Below are 19,279 nucleotides of genomic sequence, written 5' to 3'. Positions count from 1 at the left end.
ACACTAAAATTGTAATCTGAACACTGCACATCCCATCTTGGGCTACCTACATTTCTGGCAATGTTTATGCAATACATCTAAAGGAGCTTTACCTAACTACTAATTTCTACAGTGGTCCATCTCAGGCACCAAGAGTTTCCAACCAACCAGCTCTACACCCAGCAGTAGGTTGAGCTCTGATCCATATCCCATAGTATTCCTCACACAGACAATCCTAGACTCTTCTCAACCCAGTCTTATGAAGCTATGCTTCCCTTATTCCACACACCATTAGGTCAGTCGTCCTCTAAGAACTTCAAGTCCATCTGAAATGAACATCCTCTTCTTGCAGAAATTCATTCAGTGTTTGCTCCTCACCATCTCCATCTAAATTCCCTACCTTTAGTCTGGATTTCTTCCCTATCTCCTTTCTCCTCTCCCTTCCTGTGCACCCATTTCTGCCATTTGCCCCCTGTTCTCAGTTGAGCACCCAAACACTGGCTGTGGTCCAGAGGCCCAACAGAAGGGAATGATTCCATAAACCCTGGCTATGCTATGGCCACTATTGGTGCCTGGTTGGGAAAGGCAGCAAGAGCCAGTGAGAAAAACAGTGACAACAGCACCCCACTTGGTATTTCTGAAACCTGTTTCAAACTGGCTAGTTTCAATGAATCTTTTAATTAAAACAGTAAATAAAACAGATACTATTAAACTCACCCTACTTACACTGATACTTACTAGAACTAGAAATTGCAATAAAACCTATCTATACAGAACCTGCTCCAAGTTCACTTCTGATTATCCTTGTTATTTTCTGTCACTTTTGAGTGTTATAAAAAATGATACTATTTTTAGATGGAGCATTCATTTCACTAATGACTGATCTGACCTTTCTGTTTAATGTCAGAGGGCTTTATTTCAGAACAAAAACCCTCAGCATCTTACTGTCTAGAGAAGCCACTAGGGTATGAGCAACATTAAGTTACTGCTTGATTTCACATTTACTTCAGAAGTTAAGGGAGGGGAAAGAAAGTGCCCTTATTATAAACACTATCACTGTGTACAAGGCAGTACCCAATCTTAACATATACGTGCAAACTCCAAATATGCCTAAAAATGTTTTCATTAATGTGGAAGAACAGGTGTGTCTGTGCATATTCTCTAATCAAAAGTTACTTCCGGAGATAACTGTGCCAGCTTGTATCTACATGGAAATAATGTGCTGAATTAAAAATCTCTGCTTTGCAGCATGTTGACATAATAGTAATGTAACAACTGTGTTAAAATCATCAAATGCCACTAAACCTACAGCAAAGTAAGAGATAACTTTCCTCTATTTACATTACAGACTGAACACTGGTAGGGAAAAAGTATTTAAAATCAAAATTAAAAACACTATTTACAATTTTTTTAGTTATAATGACACACTTTCAGTTGTAGAATACTTCTAGTATGCAAAAACCTAATTTTATACAAAAAAGTTAGATACAGTCAGTTTTATTTCTTTACTACACAGAAATAGGAAACAAAATCTTGCATGTTTCATGCTTCAGTTCGTAAGTTTTCCATTCAGGTAGAGAAACCCTCTACATGTGGTATTCCAATTTGTCATGTTGGCATTAGTACTGTCCTAGAGCAAATGGAATCATCTACTGCCTGGCTACATGATTGAGCTTTTACAACTCAGATATGAGTATCAATGCTAAGGAGCTTGCAGTTCACTTGTCATGAATTTTTGGTGTTAGTTACAAGAAACAGTAACTTCCTCCTCTGAAAACCTTTAGCAAAACACAAGGACTTCCTATGTTCCAAACAAGCTAATTTGTCTTGGTAAATTTTCAAGAAATGTGCTTATAATAAGAGATTGTGAAATTATTCTGTTCAAATGGGTCTTTCAAAATTTATTAAGTATTTACTGGAACTATTTAGTAAAACAGGTGATAAACAATGATAACCAACGTAAGTAAGCACTAAAATCCCTTTCATTATTACAAATTACTACAGAAGGAATTAATATATATTAAAAGCTTTGCTTAACAGAATTTTAAATTAAATTTATGCTTTAGATTTCTGCTTCTGAATACACAGAGCAGGTGGGACTATCCTTTTGGTTTTTAGCTCTTCAAACATCAGCTTTCAGACAGAAAACACTATTTTCAGAATGAGGGCAACAACATTGTCTCAAGGAACAGAAAATGATGGCACTCAAGAGTGCTTTCAGAACCCATTTTCACATTCACATTTTCTCAACAAAATGCTATTTGGGGCAGAACCAATTTACTTCTCACATGTATTGACTCCCATAAAGACATAATATTATAACTCCCTGGTGTATATAATTATATAAATATATAATTAAAAATTGCAAAGGAATAGCTTTTGAGACACTTCATAATGGCAATTTCAAAATTAAAACTGCTAAGCAGATAGAGATTATGGGCTCCTTTAGAAAGATTAGGAAAAGGAAGTTAAACCTAAAGCTCTTTCTTTTTTCTAAAGATCTCTATCCATCCTTAGATTCTCTTTGTGAGGAAAGCCATGACTAAGAGAAGCCATTGGCAAAAGCAGCCCAGTCCCAGCAGCAGCAGGAGATGCAGCCAATTCCAACTCTGGTTTGATTTTATGACCAGGAACTTTCTGTGGTATTGAACACTGTGAAGGAACAAGTGGAGGAATTGGGGTGACAGGAGATCATATCACCCAGAGAATTTTTAATTAGAGATATCAAACATGTAAAGAGTAGAAGTAATGAAAAACAAACAAAACTTTACAGACAAAAGTACTCTGAAATATATCTGCCTATCTTAAGATACATTTTTTTCCCTCCAGTATTTGCTGTAAACTCAGAGGTAAGCTCTGCTGTCAGACCTAAAACAGTTAAGAAATTTTTAAAAATGTACCTGTTCAATGAATGACACAGTGACATGGCTTTACTGAGTATTTGCTCTGGCAGAAATGTAAGGGAGGGGGCAAAACCAGAGAGGACAATTGGACTTCAAACATATACACACAGCCCCCACACCCCACCCAAGTTTTAAAATGATACTAAATACTTTGCTTGCCAGATATTTTAATAGAGAATAAATGTAGATCTACTGCAGAAAATAAGCTTTGCTGGTAATATGAACTGCAGGGATGCTACCAGCTTCCATGAAGAGGAAATTCACTGAAAATACGACCAGAGAATCTCACATCAAGCATTACAGTACCTTCAAAATTCAGGTTTAAATGTCTACAACAGAAACATCACCTGTGATTTGAGTGATTGGTTTTCAAGAAGAAAACTATCTACATTTACACATTTAAACTCAGAAGTGGGAATCAAAAAGGAAACACATTGTAAACGTTCTGGTACATTAGGTTTCTAAATTCCCAAAGCAAAACAACATAAGAAAATTAACCACCAGAAATCAGTAAAGAGAGTAGCAATTAGCTTAGAGCAAGCTGTTTCTGACTAATGATTTTTCCACTTTAGTTTTCCCAAAACCAAATTTATGATTTTTCCTTCATTTTATATAAACAGCTCCAGAAATATCCCCAATTATACACACCATGTGCTGGTGTTCAACACAAGATCAGTTGTAAAACCAGCATTTCCAAGCTGTGGAATCACATAACCAAGTGACACGCAGAGTATTTAATACATCAGCTATTTTTCACAGCATTCAAGGATACATCGACAGATGTACAGTATGAAGTTACAGTGTGATTCACAGTCCAAGACAGCTTGTCTCATGCATTTGAGCACTTTGAAAGTATTTTTAGGGCCTGATTTCTTGGTAGAAGACTTGTAACTCTGAATGCAAACAAACGTAGGGTTTAATAATCCTGGGTTTTCCCCCCAGGTAATTAGGAACTATACTTTTGGCTTAGAAAGACAGTATTAGCCCTAAGCGAACATCTGACGTTTTAGGACGTTTACAATAAAAGTAATGAAGTTGGTTAACTAGAAAAAAGATGCAGCAAAATAATCACTATCCTAAAAATTTCAACTGTGACATTTGAAAGACAGGCCTGCTTTGGAGGAGGATCCTGCTTTGGAAATGCTCACCTGGACTGTTTGCTTTACAAAATATACCTGATGTTAATCTGTTCAGACAAGCCAATTATTATTAGACTCAAGATTATTTTCCTAAATCAGCTGTTAAAAAGAACTAATGACAAGTGTGAGTATGAATTACTCACACCCAGTCACCCTGTTTAACAAAGGCCACCACATTTGCTCCTCATCTTGCAGCCTATCTCAGTGCATGTACCAGCAGTGACAGTGCTGGGAGGCTACTTGGCCAGACCATTTGCAGACATCCCTTCCCAACTCAGCCACTCTGTGCACCAGATATTCCTCCCTCGAGCAACTCATGTTTAATATGCATGCAGAAGACACTTGAAGTTTTGTATTTAGATTATCTATAAAGCACATACAGACACTTTGGTAAAGGTTTTATACTGCAAATTTTTGCATGTTTTTTATGAAATTCCTGATCTAACTGAGAATTACTTACTGAGTTAATAATTATAGGGAGCTGAGACTCCTCCGTGAGGATGCTTTCTTTAAAAACAGCAGCAGCATTACTCTCTGAAACAGCCCAGTTTATCTCTCACCAAGAAAGATTAGTATTATCTTTGTTGTGGTTAGAGGATTTTTGGATTATAAAATCCTTACACTGTTAGCCTTTCATGAAGCACTGTTAGGGATTAAACACATCTTTATGAGCAAGTTCTCATATAATGAAATCATAACAATTCAACTTCATTTCACCCAGAGCATGAGAAGTGTGGCAATTAAAAGCTCCGTTCTGAGTGTTTAATATCAGCAGGTTGAAAACGGGTTAGGCAATAAACTAGCAAAAAGCTTCTCAGCCCAGAGAGAGTATTTTTTTTTTATGTCAAGCACACTTTAAATCTCCTAAGCTGTTTATAATGATAGAGTTGCCAAAAATAGGCCAGCTAAAAATCATCAAATTGGCTGCATCTGTTACAGAATACAAAGACCCCCAAAATACTGCAGAATATTAGAAAAACCATTAAAAAAACCTGTGAAAAACCCACCAAGTACAAGTAAACTGCCATGTCCTGGTCATTTATTTGCAAACAAAATTCACTGCATCCATTTTAGGTGCAACTGTATCTTTATATTCATGAATAGTAGCACTGCCTGGGAGTAAACAGCCTGAATTTTTCAGTCCAAAAGTCCCACAGCAGCATCAAATTCCATGATTATTAAGTGTTTTGGACCACATGATTTCAGCAGGCAGATATTACCCTGCACCTTGTCAATGCCTCCCTTTTAATTAATACAATGCTAATGTGCACCAGGCCCTGTTCTTAATGAGGCTTTGTTCCAGCTCAAGAATGGCTGTGTGGGTGAATCCTGAGTCACAGGAATGCTCTCCTCCTCCCCAGCTCTCTGTGAGCCAAGCAGTTCCAGGCTCCATGGAGAAAGACCCTGCTCGTGGGCACACTGGTAACCCAGCACTGCCTCTGCTGCCTGGCTCAGTGCATTTCCCATCACAGTCCCACCAGCACTGCACACACACTTACACGTTTTGTTGTTTTGCCCTTTTTTCCCTTAATTTCTATCACCAGACTACTTTGATGACTACCTATGAGTCACTTGCCCAGCTCTGTACAGACACACAAATTAGAGCAGACACAGTGAGAACACTGCATAGGTATTTTTTGGAAGAGGCACAGTGAGACTCAAGGTACAATTTCATGCTTGGTTAAAGGCAGGCTACAACTGCTGCTACTAAAAGAGGAGTCAACCTTTTCTCTGTGCTTACATTGGCTCTGACAATCCTGCATGGCGAGTTGGATCAACTTAACTGCAGTGAAAATGAACTGTGCTCCTCGGCAGCCCCAGTGCCAAGTGGTGACTAGAGCTGGTGTCAGGGAACTGCCATAAATGTGCAGGCAGGACCACAGGATTGGTGACTTTTCATTTTGGCAGGAAGCACTCTGGGAAAAACACATCAGTCATGAAATATCAGATATACTGATACTATTTTTCAGCCACATATGTCTTATTCCCAGTTAGTCCAATCTTCACAGGGACAGTAAAAGTAATTTATCATTTTCATCTCAGAAATAAAACATGACTTTAAAAAATAATAATCCTGTAATATTTTCTCCAGTTTTCTTGTCAGAATGAATTATTTTCCTTACAATTTTCCCCAGGTTCCTGTAACGTAACACTTCCCACAGCACTATACATAACATTGTAACATAGTACCTCAGCCTGAGGTGTCACAGCCTTGCTGCTACAAGTAACTAAAAGTCAGGATCTTTATGGGAAGAGCTCCACAGAAGCTTCTACTCACATCTTGATATATAAAAATAGATATGAATCTATAAAAGCTCCCAGCAAGACCCACAGAAAGATACTGACTCTCATTTCTATTTAATGGAGGAGCTTCTTCATATCAGTGGCACTAACCAGAACTCTTGGAACATTTTTTAGTCTGGCAGCTCTCAAAAACCTCAAAAAATTGATCAGTCTGTAGCTGATCAATGTAAGACACTTAGACTTTGTACCCTTACTCACCTTTGAGTTTAGATTTTAATGTACTCAACTTAAAATGCTACCTGGAATGCTCATCTATGCCACTAAAACAAAATTCCAAAAGGCTTCTAGAACTAAGTGTGTTAGAACTGGTTATTACATGACACTCATTATGGTAAGCAACCATATATTTAATTTTCCAGTTGGAATTTCCACTTGACAGCTTCACATAGCAATATGCCAGAACTGAATATTAAGGTTTGACTGCATGCTAAAGCAATTAACTTAATCCCCAACATTTATAAGCATCTTAATTAATTTTATGGACTCATTCCTCTCTCATTCCCATGCAACTAAACAGGAAAAAGATAAGCTCTCTTCCCAAAAATTACCATATATGAATTGATGTACATTGCACATCTAGCAGAAGATAAAGCATTTCAGAATTAATTTAGCGTGTGAAGAAATTAAATTCAGCACAATATTTAAATGTGCCTGGAAGTATAAGCCAGGTATGTAAGTGATAAATAGATTCATCATGGTAACTGAATTGCATTGACAAAATACCCCAAACAAATAAAGGAAGAATACAGTTAGTTCTACCAGTGCTAGAACTAACTACAACAAAATAGCATGAAGTCATAATGAAACCTTGAAAAAAATTTTAAGTCCAGTCTTAAAAACATTCTGCTGAATCAAGCCATCGAACTATTTTCAGACTGAAGATGAAGAAACTGCAGCCCTGATGCAGTTGCCAGCTGAATACTAGAGTACAGCATTGTGAAAAGCAGGAAACAACACTTTAATGGTGAACGCAACATCATTCAGAACAAGCATTAGTTACAATTATCAGCAAGAAGTAGAAAATGCTATTAGGGTATTTATTTTGAAAGTTATTTTTTAAAACCTAGAATTTTCCAACTGTAGATATTAAAATTAAGTAATTAAATATCCAAATCAGAAGTAGCAAAATCATACAATTACCGAAGGAAGTTGCAACACATTACATTGTATACTTAGTGATAATTATTTTTAGGATGGTATTTAACACTTCTATGACTTACCAGCAGTGAAGTCATTATTTAAATCTATAAAGGCATGGGAGTGTGGTATATACATTTTACTTTGAGTTTCCAACGCAGGATGCCATGACAAGTTCCTACAGACAGGAATAAAAAGCAATACATTTCATCAATGTGTAGGGACTGTTAATCATGATAATATAGCTGGAAAAAACTGTGAAACTTTAAATAAAATTGGCCAGAAAGCATGTTCTCCTAATGCTAAGATAAAATTACTACTTAGCTTACTTAGTAACTCAAGTAATTGCTTGAAAGGGTCTGTGAAAGATGATTCATAGCACAGGGGCTTCAGTTCCATTTTATTAACTTTGCTAAAGCAATGTTTTGGGGTTTTTTTGCACGAAGAAGTATCACTACCAACAAAGTTATAGTTAGTACCAAGGCTTTAAATGCACTGCAGATCCTAAGATACTGATCCCTGCCCTTCTCAGTTTCCTCAAACAGCTATACTTCTGGAATCTACTTTTTGATTAATAAACAAGAGCAGAAGTGAGCACATGCTGTTAGTGCAGCCCATGCCTGCTGCATATAAACATACTTTATTTCAGCTCACTTAAAAATCAACACATGAATTAAACTCTCACATTATGATGGACTACTAGCTAATTATGTAATTTCTCAAGCAGGTGATATTTTTATTTATTTATAAATATACATGCCCTGCTGGTTTCTGTTCTAAAAATGGCTGAACTTCCAGCAAACCTCCCTATTAGCACTGAAGTGCAACAAATCCTTCAAAAGTCACAGTGGCTGAATCATCAGATATGTGTCTTTTAGAACCCTAAGCTAAAACACTCAGGAAAATCTCAATATGCACTATACAACAACAGGCACAAATATTACTACTACTAGTCTGGAATTACTTCATTTATTCCAGTGACATTACATACATATTACTGAAGTCCTTATCTTCCATGACTATCTTTGAAGTAAGAAAAGAAATATTCTGATTACTTCCCAGAGATCATAACTAAGTCTTAGAAATGTTAAAATACATCAACTAATTTTAAAGAAATAATTAAATATTTTCTCTAGGTTTTTCTACGTATTGTCTAGAAGATTGCTAGTGAAGTTAGTCATATAGCTTTCTTAAAACATTTTAGATTAAAATAGGAAAGTGTTTTTCTAAGCAGATGACAAAGCTGTTTTCCATGTACAAAACATGGCTTATGCTGTTACCTATAGCACTCAGTCTTTTATTGAGCTATGAGTAACTTCATTTATATCTTGATGCTCCTGAAAGAATTTCAACAAAATGAAACAAATCTTTCCCCCTTTTCCATATCTTCAAAAGCTGATACAATTTTTTAATATATAATCATTGCAAAGTGTTCAGAAACTTCCTTGTGAAGCTGAAATTGGTTTCATATGCCAGAAGTATGGTGATAAAATTCAAATTGGGATTAAAGAACAAAACCACATTGCCAAAAAGGGCATAGTTTCCACTGACACATTAAAATGTTATTTACCCTAGGAGAGGAAAAGAGCCAGTTAGAACAGATATAGGTGTTTTTATTTTCAAATGACAGACTTAAAGTTCTTTGATATGCTGCCCAATTTTAGAGACATTGCTAGTCTATATTTTTTTTTGTTACAGATTGTCTCTTCTGAGCCCGTAGAGAAAGAACCTTTTGTTATGCTTTGATTTCAGCATTCATATCTGAAACAGTGAAAAATAATCCTTTGCATAGTCCTTGTTAAGGGTGCCTTTATTTTTATTCCAGTATTTGATAACTGGTCCCATTCTAGACATTTCAGACCTAGCAGAAATTTCAATAATGAAACTTAGTCCCCTTTGCTGTAATCTCATCTCATAAGACTTCAGTAAACTTCTATCTGCCCAAGAGTGGCCTGAGGCACCCCTTAACACAAAGGATGTGATACACAGAACATCACTTGCATGCACACTTATGTTGCTACTTAGTCACCTCTGCTTTATGCCACTTCATAAATCTCTTCCTCTATATTTTCCTTAATATATATAGTTTAATACCATTACATCCTGCACTTCCTGTACTTTTGATTTCCTATAGTGTCCAACCTTCCCATTATAAATAATTTCCCAGCTAATGAGAGCTTTATTTTTTAAGTTAACCCCAAACACTTGCATATTTTTCTTTTGCCATCCCTTTATTTATAAGATCTGTTTCAGTAGTTCTTGCATCATCTATTTGTCACTTCATCTATTAGACTGAAAGCAGCTTTTGTACAGCACAAGTTCCATAACACAGATTATAATACTAAATATTAAAATTACTAAACAAATGAGACTATAACCTCTTAGAACTAATTGTTCCAAGAAACAATTTTCCTATTTCTGAAGTCAAATATCAGGGGTTCTGTTTTCTCAGCTCTCACAGAATGTCTGCTTCCCCTATAAAATAACACTTTAAAGATCAGATGCAGAATGCCACTGCATGTTTGAAGATACATGGAAATAAAGATTCCCATTTGCACAGATGAATTAAACAGGAATCTGACACTTTACTGAGAAGTGGATGCACAATGCCCAAGTTCCCAAAGCCATGCTGCCCCCGGAGCCCTCAGCTTACCCGCCGATCAGGATCTGCGGCTTACTCGAATCACTCGTGACACCAAACACATCAGGAATCAGGTCTCCATTAAAGCTGAAAATGGAAAACAATGCCAGCACCACCTCAGTCACTACAGGAGTTCAAACTACCTGTTCTAAACTAATCTCTACTTGGTTAGCATTTTCCCACTGAGCCACAAAGAACTCTCAGCTGTGAGTCCACTCTGAATTCTGGCTCTCATCTGAGTTGCTGGCAGCAGGAAAAGGTCTATCAGTATTTCACACTCTGCCTGGGCTTTGACTTTCCAGATCTACTCTCCCCCCACTTTTTTGTTCAGCATTTCACACAGAGGCAAGCACATTGCGAAAGGGATATTTGCTCATTCTGGTAAGCCAGTAAGGTTTTTGCTTTACAAAATCCACTGAAAAATGAATATCTTCTTTTCTGAATAACTCAGAATACTGAAATTAAAGAAATTAAAAGATCATGTAGTTACTATTGCCAGGATAATATCATACACAAGACTTGTAAAAGTAACTATTTTGGTTCATCATCTTTTGTTAGATCAGTTGACATTACACAAGCCACCCTGTTCTTAAAAGATAAAGAGCACGTGTTTCAAATTCCAGCACTAAAATATATTTAAGTTGTTCTTAGTCACCACTACAAATGTGGTTTCCTAAAAATGTAGGTCATACTTACTCCATTACTAGAGGCTCATCATGAAAAGTCTTATTTAACATAGTTTTATGGTTAAGATCTGAAAACAAAAAACATTAACTTGATTCAGTTACCAATATAGTCTGATATTTGCATTTTCAACTAAGACATAATTCTTCCATTCATTTAAAACCATCAGTTTTATGATAAAAAAGCACCATTTAACATAAACAACTAAATGCCTTCCTGAAATTTTGCAGGGAAGGTGAATTACAGTTAAAATACTGAAGGCTTTTTCCCTTTCCACTAAACTCCTCAACAAATTATTCTAAGTAGATCTTAGTGAAACCTCTTTCTGTGTATGACTGCAATCACACAGATACAGGAAATCTGAAACAGGTGGGATGAGGACAGGCTAAAATTTCACACTGCATGTTAGACTTCTCTTTGATGTTTTGCCACTGTGCAAAACACTCTTAATTATATACACTGAGTATATGAAATAAGCATTAATGGTAGACTTTCTAAGTGGGCAGTGAGGACTAAGTCCCAATCAGGTTATCACCTTAGACTTCACCTCTACTTGTAATCCAAACTCCTTGCCAGATTATTCCCATTTCCCTCCTCTCTCCATAATGTTTCTCTTCACAATTTCCACATTTTTTACAACAATCCCCTCCTACTGATTAGTCTGTCACACTTCTATTATCCAAAGAGGCACCCCATACCTTCCCAGTAGGCTCACTACATACCAACCACTGCCCGAATTTTTAACCTCTGACTCCTCTTCCAGGCCCCAATGCTCATTTGTGCGTCCCCTAATACCTGCTTTTTTCAGAAACAAGACAGCATAACTTAATCCTTCATATTCTTCCCAGTACTACAGATGCCTGCTATTCTTTTACTATCTGATTCATTGCACTTTTCCAGGTTGCTTGTTTCAGCTCTGATTAAAGCCAGAAGCAATGGTGTCTAAGGCTGACCTGCCTCATCTGTAACTATCTCATGACACAGCTGTTTCCAATAGTGATTACTCTTCATTAGTTTCTGTGGACTTAAAGGGTATCTCCTTGTGCTCATCTGTCCTTGTTCAAACCCTAAATTCTTCCCAAACCCCTTTCCTAGCAGAGTCAACAGAAAACGGAAGAGACTTCAAGAGTTCACACAGTCCATTACTCTACCCAAAGAGAGAATCTTTGGAACATGCTAAGAGACTCCTGAAAACTTCATTCTGATGTTCTTGAAAACTTCCAGCAATATTGACTCTAGAAACCTCTCTTCCAACACCTACATTAGTGTGTCAGTGTCTAGAAAGATTTTGGTTTACCATACAGAAGTGTTATATTACTGTTGGCAGGTTTAGGTATGCTGTTTTGAAACTTGATGCACTAAAGCTCACACCAGGTTCTCTATGCATTTTAAATTGAAGATAAATCTTCTGAGATAATCTTTGTGAAGCTGACATGCATGATGGGGGAGCCATGAGAAGCAGCTCTTCAGTTAATAGGTTACTGCCAAATTAGAATAATGCTTAGTTACCTCTGTTGCATAATATAGTGCAAGCATTTTAGCATTGTTCTCTTTCATTCATTATTGAACACAGTCTAACAGCAAGATAATATATGGGTATGAAGCAGAATAGCTGCTAATCCCTATTTAATGTAAAAACAATCACTACACTGTAAAAGGGAATTGTAATTTCCTGACATTACTTTGAATTATTAAGAAGTCTAACAATCTTATTAATAAGCAGTCTCAGCAACTCACCTAATGTTTGATTGTGTCCCCAGAAAATAAACACTGAAAGTTCATCTTTGCCATGACTTGGTGCCTGGGTAGTGAGGAGGACATCCATTTGGGAATCTCCATCATAATCTCCAGGAACTACACTGGTTATGGTGACACCGAGAGATCTGCAATTAAAAACAAAAGCCCCCACATGCAAATAATTGTAAAAAGGTGTGCATGAGAAAAGAGCTTGTGTGGCCAAAGGCTTGCCCAATTATTATTAGTTGGTCCAATACAATATTACCCTGCAACAACGTTGCTTATGATAAAGTCTTTATCTCTTGCAAAAGTATCTTGAAGTCAGGCACTTGACAGGCTGTCTTTGTCTAAGGAAAATGACATTTTAACTCTAAACTTCAGCTATCAGGCATTCTTGTTTGTTAATTCTATCAACACTTCATGAAATCCTTGCATTTGTTGTAAAACCAGTCCTCTGAAACGTGTTTCAGTGAGCAGGATCTTTTGGGTGCAATCCAAGAGCAAGAGCATAAAGCAACAGGATCTGTTTAAACACCAGGAGTCAGGCATAGGTAAATTTTTTTAAAAGACAGAGCCATTTCCTTCTATCCTTTGCCAGGTCTCACCACTCCTCCCTACATTTGTTTGTTCTTCCTGTCTTTTTTTATTTGGTTACCTACTCAGACTCTGCTTTACACACACAGATAATTGTTAAGGATTAAAAGCAGATGATTTCTAATGCATTAAACAAATTAGCTCATTCGAAGACAGAAGGGAACAAGGAAAACAAAATATGTAGAATACAGAAGATGAAGCTGAGCTATAAAAGCAATTTAACTTTTCATAAACATAATACTATTGGTAAACATTATTCATAAGCAAAAACCATAATAGTATTAGAGGATATTAAAGCTAGACATATATATGCACATAAACAGATTGGTTTACATTTATTAAAAATTGATGTTTTTTAAAAGGCCACATGTAAACCTGAGAATGGAACAGATGTCTACATTGAAATACCAGAACACCATTCTTCATGTCTCTTCTAAAGCAGATGATATTGGCTGCATTCCATTAGTAACTACAGCAACTGGATGAATTTCCCTGAAAACATGTCTTGGGACTGAGACTAAATCTACCCACCACAAAGACCTGTGTATGATATCAATGACAGTTTGCTTCATAGGAAATAAAATCCTGAAGATCCAAATCAACTGCACAAGTATTCCAACATATGGGTATTTTAAATACTAATTTGAGGACAAAACACAAACCAAAGACATTTCATAAGGGGTGGGAAGTCACACTTATTAGTTAACAACATGAGTGACAAAAACTCATCTCCACAAATGCTGTCATCTGACCAATAATATCAAAACAAAACAAAAAAATGTATCAATTAATTAATCAGGAAACTGGTCAAAGAACTAGAGCTCTAAGGCCAAGTTGAACAACAAGTCAAAGAGGTAACACAGACAATTCCAGTCACATTCTCACTGAGCACAGAGAGGCACTTTCAAGGAAAGCAGCCTTGCATTGCTTCAGCATTGAATATCCATACTTACTTCATTGGTAGCTTAACACGGGGCTTAAAGTAGGGTTCCTTCTGGTCAGCCAAAAAGATAACCAACTCATTTCCTGCCAAAGCAAGTGACACCATGAGCAACAGAGGAAGACTGGAAATGGCTCACATACAAACCCAACATTTAAACAACTGTGCCACAAATAACCATTCCCCACAGCAGCACAAACTTTGAAAGATGTCCCACACCACTACTTCCTCCTCATTCAAAAGGAGCACTTTTCAGCACAATTTAAAGCCAGTTGCATCTCAAAGGAATGTTAATATCAAGAATCTTCTTTGGGGGTTTTAGTGTTAGAACTTTCTCTCTGTAATTTTTATCACATCGCTTAAAATAAAACTTTCTGTAATGAATTAAGAATCATTACACGTGGAAAAGTAATAGGCACCAGTTCCACAAAACTAATTAAAGCTTAAAACCTAACTCAAATTAGTTCTTTTAATACTGTCTCTGACATACAGGAGCTGATACTGTTTTCCCACGTCAGCTGCCAAAAGGACTTTAAAGGAAACTCAGTAGTTACTTGGTTCCCTGCAGCCTTTCTTCATTTAGAGGCAATAATACATGCAAGTATCATTTCATTATTTCAGGACCATCTGAATAAAAGCTATTATTTTATTATGCAGAAATAACTGAAATTCAGGGAAGAAAAGAAGAATTTTAACCTCAATGATGAAATAAAATTTTCAGTCAGTAAACCACAATACACATGCACTTACTTCTGCAAGTAAGACAATAGCCCACAGTGAAACAATTGTATTTTTTCTTTCTGTCCTTCATTCTCCCATAAATCCACCTGTAGCATCACAAACCCGTTACCTACAAAATATAATCCTAAGGCTCCAAACTTGAGCCACCACAGTACTTTTTAAGAACATTGTTCTCTGGCAAAGTTCACAGCTGTGAAGTAGCAGAACACAAGGCTCCTTACCATGAAACGAAAGACACCTGCTACAAACCTTTTTAGAAGAAAGAGAATACACCACCAAATGAGGAAATGAAAAGGAACCCTTTCAGAGAGGCCAGGGGAGACCAGCACAGTCCCACCTGGCAGGCAAATGCTGCCCAACTGCAGCACAGGTTCAGGAGTGAGGGAAGGGCTTGGCACACAGCAAGGGGCAGGAGGCTGCTGGCTGCCTTAGCTCTAGGTAACACACCTGGGGACTGACTGCTGCAACTTGGAACTCCCACTTCACACCACAGCCTCTCACCTGCCTTTTTATTGGCTATTTGATAAAGTAATTATGAGGATGAAGAAGTAAATGTGTTTTTACACATACCAGGTTCCAAGTTACAACAGTTGCAAGTTCCAAGTTGCAACACTGAGCAATGAGATCTTTTGGTCATTAAAGATAGATATATAAAAATTTCAGTTCACTGCTCATCAATAGTCAAAACAAATTAACTACTAAAAATTATAACAGGAACAGACAACAGAATTACTTATGGCACAACATCAATCCTAAATGCTGTATGCAGTTCTGTACCCTTTTTGAGATGAGAGGACAGTAAGTAAGAGAAAAAGTGCCTTGAAGGGTGTGAAAACACAGAACAGTTTCCAAACAAACAACAATGATGTAGATTAGAGGTCTTCAGACTGAGTATCTGTGTGATATGTACCAGCTATGTATCACACCCACACATATATACTTATGAGATAAATACCAGACAAGTTTCCAAAATTCCCCAATGAAATGCAGCAGGTGACTAGGGGAATGATCACTCACTGCTCTGTACTAGCAGCAGAGGCATCAGGCATAAGCAGAAGGTGATAGATTGAATAAACCAACCAGCATGAGCCATTAGCTCCCCCACTTACCTGTTACACACATAGACTCACAAAACAGGTAAGTGTATGCACAATTCCATTTACTTGTATATTTTGAGTTTCAAAAAGTGACTAACCCCAGAGTCCACTGGTACTTTTGAATTGGTCTTGCAAGAAGACACTTCTGGATATAGATTATCCCTTATATTCAGCGAATTTACCATTTCTTTCAAAGGTATGAGCACAAGCTGATTTTCTTTTATGCACCTGAGCATATGGAACATTACTCTTGCTCAACTGAAGTGATTCAAGATCAGAACAATAATATATACCCAGCAAAAGGCCCAAGACATCATCCCCATTTCCTTAGCAAGAGTCAGGATTATCAGGACTGGGCTGCTTTACAGACCACTCTTCCTCAAAGTCTAATATCATCTCCAGTGCTCATTTCCCTCACACTGTTTGCAATTGGCTGCCATTTACCCTACCACTTAAAACCCCACTATTTTGAACCATCAATTACCTTTTGTTTTGAGGACATTCTGTAGTTACTTTTTGTTAAGACTAAAGTTATGAAAAATAATGTTTTCAACTAGGTTATTTTAAGCTGATTTTTACAGTAAGTATCACATAGGAAAGTGCTTTATCAAGTGCTGCTATGGAGACACAAAGATATCATGAATCTCATTTCTGAAACTTATAACTATTCACATTTTTAAATGCACTCATCTGAAAGATAAGAAAGTAAAAATTAAATCTCTTATCATGGACATTCATTTCAAATCTAACTGTTCTCTCAGTAGATGAGCCAGTGGAGCATTTCCAGGGAGCCATGCATTTCAATAACTCCACTAGATGGGAAAGTCACTCATGCTTTACCAAAGCTACTTAGAGACACATTTCTGAGATTGAAGGAATAAAAAGGTGAATCTGAGAATAAATTTATCATTTTAACATGTAGCTTCAAGAAAGTAAAATAATCCAAGATTAATGTTTGCCAATAACACTGACCACTGAAAATGAGTTGTGATTTGAGATCTCCCCATATCTGAAGCCTAAAGAGAAACTTGTGGCAGCTGACAACTGCGTGCAACAAATTTCTCTACCCTGACACTTTAACATAATGTTCAAGGTAGGATAATGTGCAATTTAGCTTCCTCATATCTGTGAAATGTTCATCTCTGTTTCCCAAAATATTGTGAAAGCCAGAGCAGAAAAATAATTTGTGAGCATTCAAGTTACAGGATGAAGTCTCTAAATTATTTCACAACCAAAAATGCAACCTATGTGAACCCTTATTCTAGTGCAAATTGAATACATCGTATTCCACACAGGAAATACCTGGGGAGCAAAACAAGTGTCAGTGTCATGCTGCAAACAATGTTGTGCTCACCGCGCCGGCCCTCGGCCACCCAGCCCGTGCTCGGGGACAGAGCGAGCAGCCGGTGACCCACGGCTCCGCGGGATGGTAAGGAGCAGCGAGCCCATCTCCTCTCCTCGCTGGGCAGCTCGCACCAGCGCCGTCCCGCAGCCCCAGAGCGGCGGCCGCCGCTGTCACACCGCACCCGCCGCCTCCCCGCCGGGCTGCCGGGGCGGAGGGGCGGCGGCACCCGGGCTGTCCAACCCCGCGGGCCTCGGCGGCGCTGCCAGGGGTCAAGCAGCCCCCCTCGCAGCGGCTGTGCCCCCAGAGCCCCGGGCCCGCCGCCGGCCCGGCCGCGCACTCACCGCCGCGCAGCACGAACAGGTCCGTCTGCTTGTCCGAGTTGAAGTCGCCGAAGGCCGCGAGGGTCCCGCGGGCCTCGGGCCCGAAGAGCTGAGCCGTGACATTCTGCAGGGCGCTGGCGGGCCCCGGCAGGGCCAGCAGGACCAGGGCCAGCAGCGGCGCCAGCGGCGGGCACGGCCCACGGGCCCCCATCGCGCACGGCCTCGCCCCGCCCGCGCTCTGACGGCAGCGCGGGGCGGGCCCGGCCCGGCTGCTCCGGCCCGCGGTTTGCGGCAGCGGCGGCCGAGCCTGCGCGAGCCGCTTTACGGCGGGAGCCAGCAGGGCCCGGCGGCACCCCGACCCAGCGCGGGGCTCTCCGGGACCGCTCCGCCATGGCGGCGACTCACATGGCTGACGTGAGCTGGAAGATGCTGGAGCTGCGCGCTCGCTCCAAACGCTCAGGTCTGACCTGTTGGCTTGCCCGGGAGGAGCTCCGGGGATCTCTGTGCCCCCCGTCGCTCACCGCCCCGCTCTCGCAGCCCTTGCCCCGCTGCCGGCCCGGCCCGCAGCTGTTGCCTTGTCCCCGCGGTGTGTCCGGCCGGTGGCGGTGCCGTGAGGGACAGCCGGGGGAACAGCCCCGTGTCCTTGGCGGCACAGCCCTGCAGCCCAGTGCCCCTCAGGGTGTGAGGGCTCGGCGAGTCTCAGTACCGCCCTTGTGTAAAGCCTTGCAGTTGTGGAACAGATGACATGTTTAGAGGAAAGTACGGGCTTTTGCCAGGCTTCTGTGAGGTAAAGGTAACCTCTTTACAGCGTGGGAGTTTCTCGTTCTGAACATGGGTTGTGTGGCAGCTACAGTTCTGGCCTAAAGCAAAGGGTGATGTTTGCCCAGTTAGCCCGAATTTCTCAACTTCAAAAAACCCGGAATTATTTTTTAAGGTAGAATACAGTTTTGGTAGGGCTTTAATTGTTGTAATGGAAACAGTTTTCCAGAAGATCCCTCTGTGATTATTGATGTGCCACACATGCTTGTTTAAATTCGGTTTTTAGCATGTTTGGCTGGTTTTGTGTGCTAGTGACTGATCAGACAGTGCGAGGGAAACGGGGCTTTATGAGAGCTCTTAGAAGTGATTGTTTAAAGACTGGTCTGATTAATTGGGCTTTCAAAGTTCAATTTATGTACAGATTGATTGGCAAAGCCCAGGATTAGGAGTGCCCTGCAGGAGTTGTTACTTGTGGCCGGTTATGATTACAGCGTGCTGCGATCTGCAGGCTGATTGACAAACCTAGCCTTAGAGCTCCGCAAACCAAGTGTGGCAGCTGCACCTTGCAGGGTGTGAATCCCAACTCAGCACAGCACACAACTCTGGGGATCCCCTGCAGGGGCAGGCTCTGTGTCTGCAGAAGGCATTCGGATGGATTTAACACTTGACTTTTTCTTAACTGCTGCTGCCTGGGGCTTTTTTGTAAAATGTATAAAAAATTGTGTTCGGTGCAATGACAGATTGTTATTGTAGTTCACTCCCTTCTTTCCTAGTTCATACAGATTTTGTCCAGAGATTGTCTAGAGATTTGTTCATGGCATTTTATATGATAACTGAAGAAATTTGGTCAAGAAATAGGCATTATTTTAGCTGAAAATATTTTCTGATGTTAGAGTTGATTTTAAAATCAACTTTTACGTATTATCTTTCAGGTAACATTAGTATCTAAAAATAAAAAT

The 19,279-nt window shown here is 39.2% G+C and overlaps 2 protein-coding genes and 1 long non-coding RNA gene across 9 annotated transcripts in view; 2 read left to right on the top strand and 1 right to left on the bottom strand.

The window, feature by feature from the left end:
* Nucleotides 1–14,078, top strand: part of LOC146432337 (uncharacterized) — a 136,989-nt gene extending 122,911 nt beyond the window's left edge. Inside the window, exons 5-6 of the long non-coding RNA XR_014854559.1 lie at nt 12,995–13,075; nt 13,481–14,078. This is a non-coding gene — a long non-coding RNA (uncharacterized LOC146432337). The remainder of the gene's footprint in view (nt 1–12,994; nt 13,076–13,480) is intronic.
* The window catches only part of ITFG1 (integrin alpha FG-GAP repeat containing 1), a 73,647-nt gene extending 55,836 nt beyond the window's left edge, over nt 1–17,811 (bottom strand). Inside the window, exons 1-6 of the mRNA XM_085071923.1 lie at nt 17,583–17,811; nt 14,072–14,144; nt 12,525–12,670; nt 10,800–10,857; nt 10,116–10,190; nt 7,546–7,640 (exon numbers count right to left, since the gene is read on the bottom strand). Of these exons, the coding sequence (XP_084928049.1) occupies nt 7,546–7,640; nt 10,116–10,190; nt 10,800–10,857; nt 12,525–12,670; nt 14,072–14,144; nt 17,583–17,772 (637 nt within the window). The 5' untranslated portion in view covers nt 17,773–17,811. The remainder of the gene's footprint in view (nt 1–7,545; nt 7,641–10,115; nt 10,191–10,799; nt 10,858–12,524; nt 12,671–14,071; nt 14,145–17,582) is intronic.
* A 47-nt stretch (nt 17,812–17,858) lies between these two features.
* Nucleotides 17,859–19,279, top strand: part of PHKB (phosphorylase kinase regulatory subunit beta) — a 73,083-nt gene continuing 71,662 nt past the window's right edge. For 3 of the 7 annotated variants that reach the window (XM_085071919.1, XM_085071915.1, XM_085071917.1), the window contains exon 1: nt 17,887–18,021. Coding sequence is in view for 2 of the 7 variants with exons in the window: in XM_085071922.1 (XP_084928048.1) it covers nt 17,952–18,021 (70 nt within the window). In the remaining 5 variants the exon portion in view is untranslated. Of the gene's footprint in view, nt 18,022–19,279 lie in introns of all 7 variants that reach the window. The other 4 variants (XM_085071920.1, XM_085071916.1, XM_085071922.1 and 1 more) reach the window with 3 other exon arrangements.

Source organism: Lichenostomus cassidix, chromosome 11 (genome assembly GCF_008360975.1).
Source record: "Lichenostomus cassidix isolate B80296 chromosome 11, HeHo_3.0, whole genome shotgun sequence".
Classification (NCBI taxonomy): Eukaryota; Metazoa; Chordata; class Aves; order Passeriformes; family Meliphagidae; genus Lichenostomus; species Lichenostomus cassidix.
The sequence above is the reverse complement of the archived record's forward strand: the minus strand, read 5'-3'. Positions and strand labels throughout refer to the sequence as shown.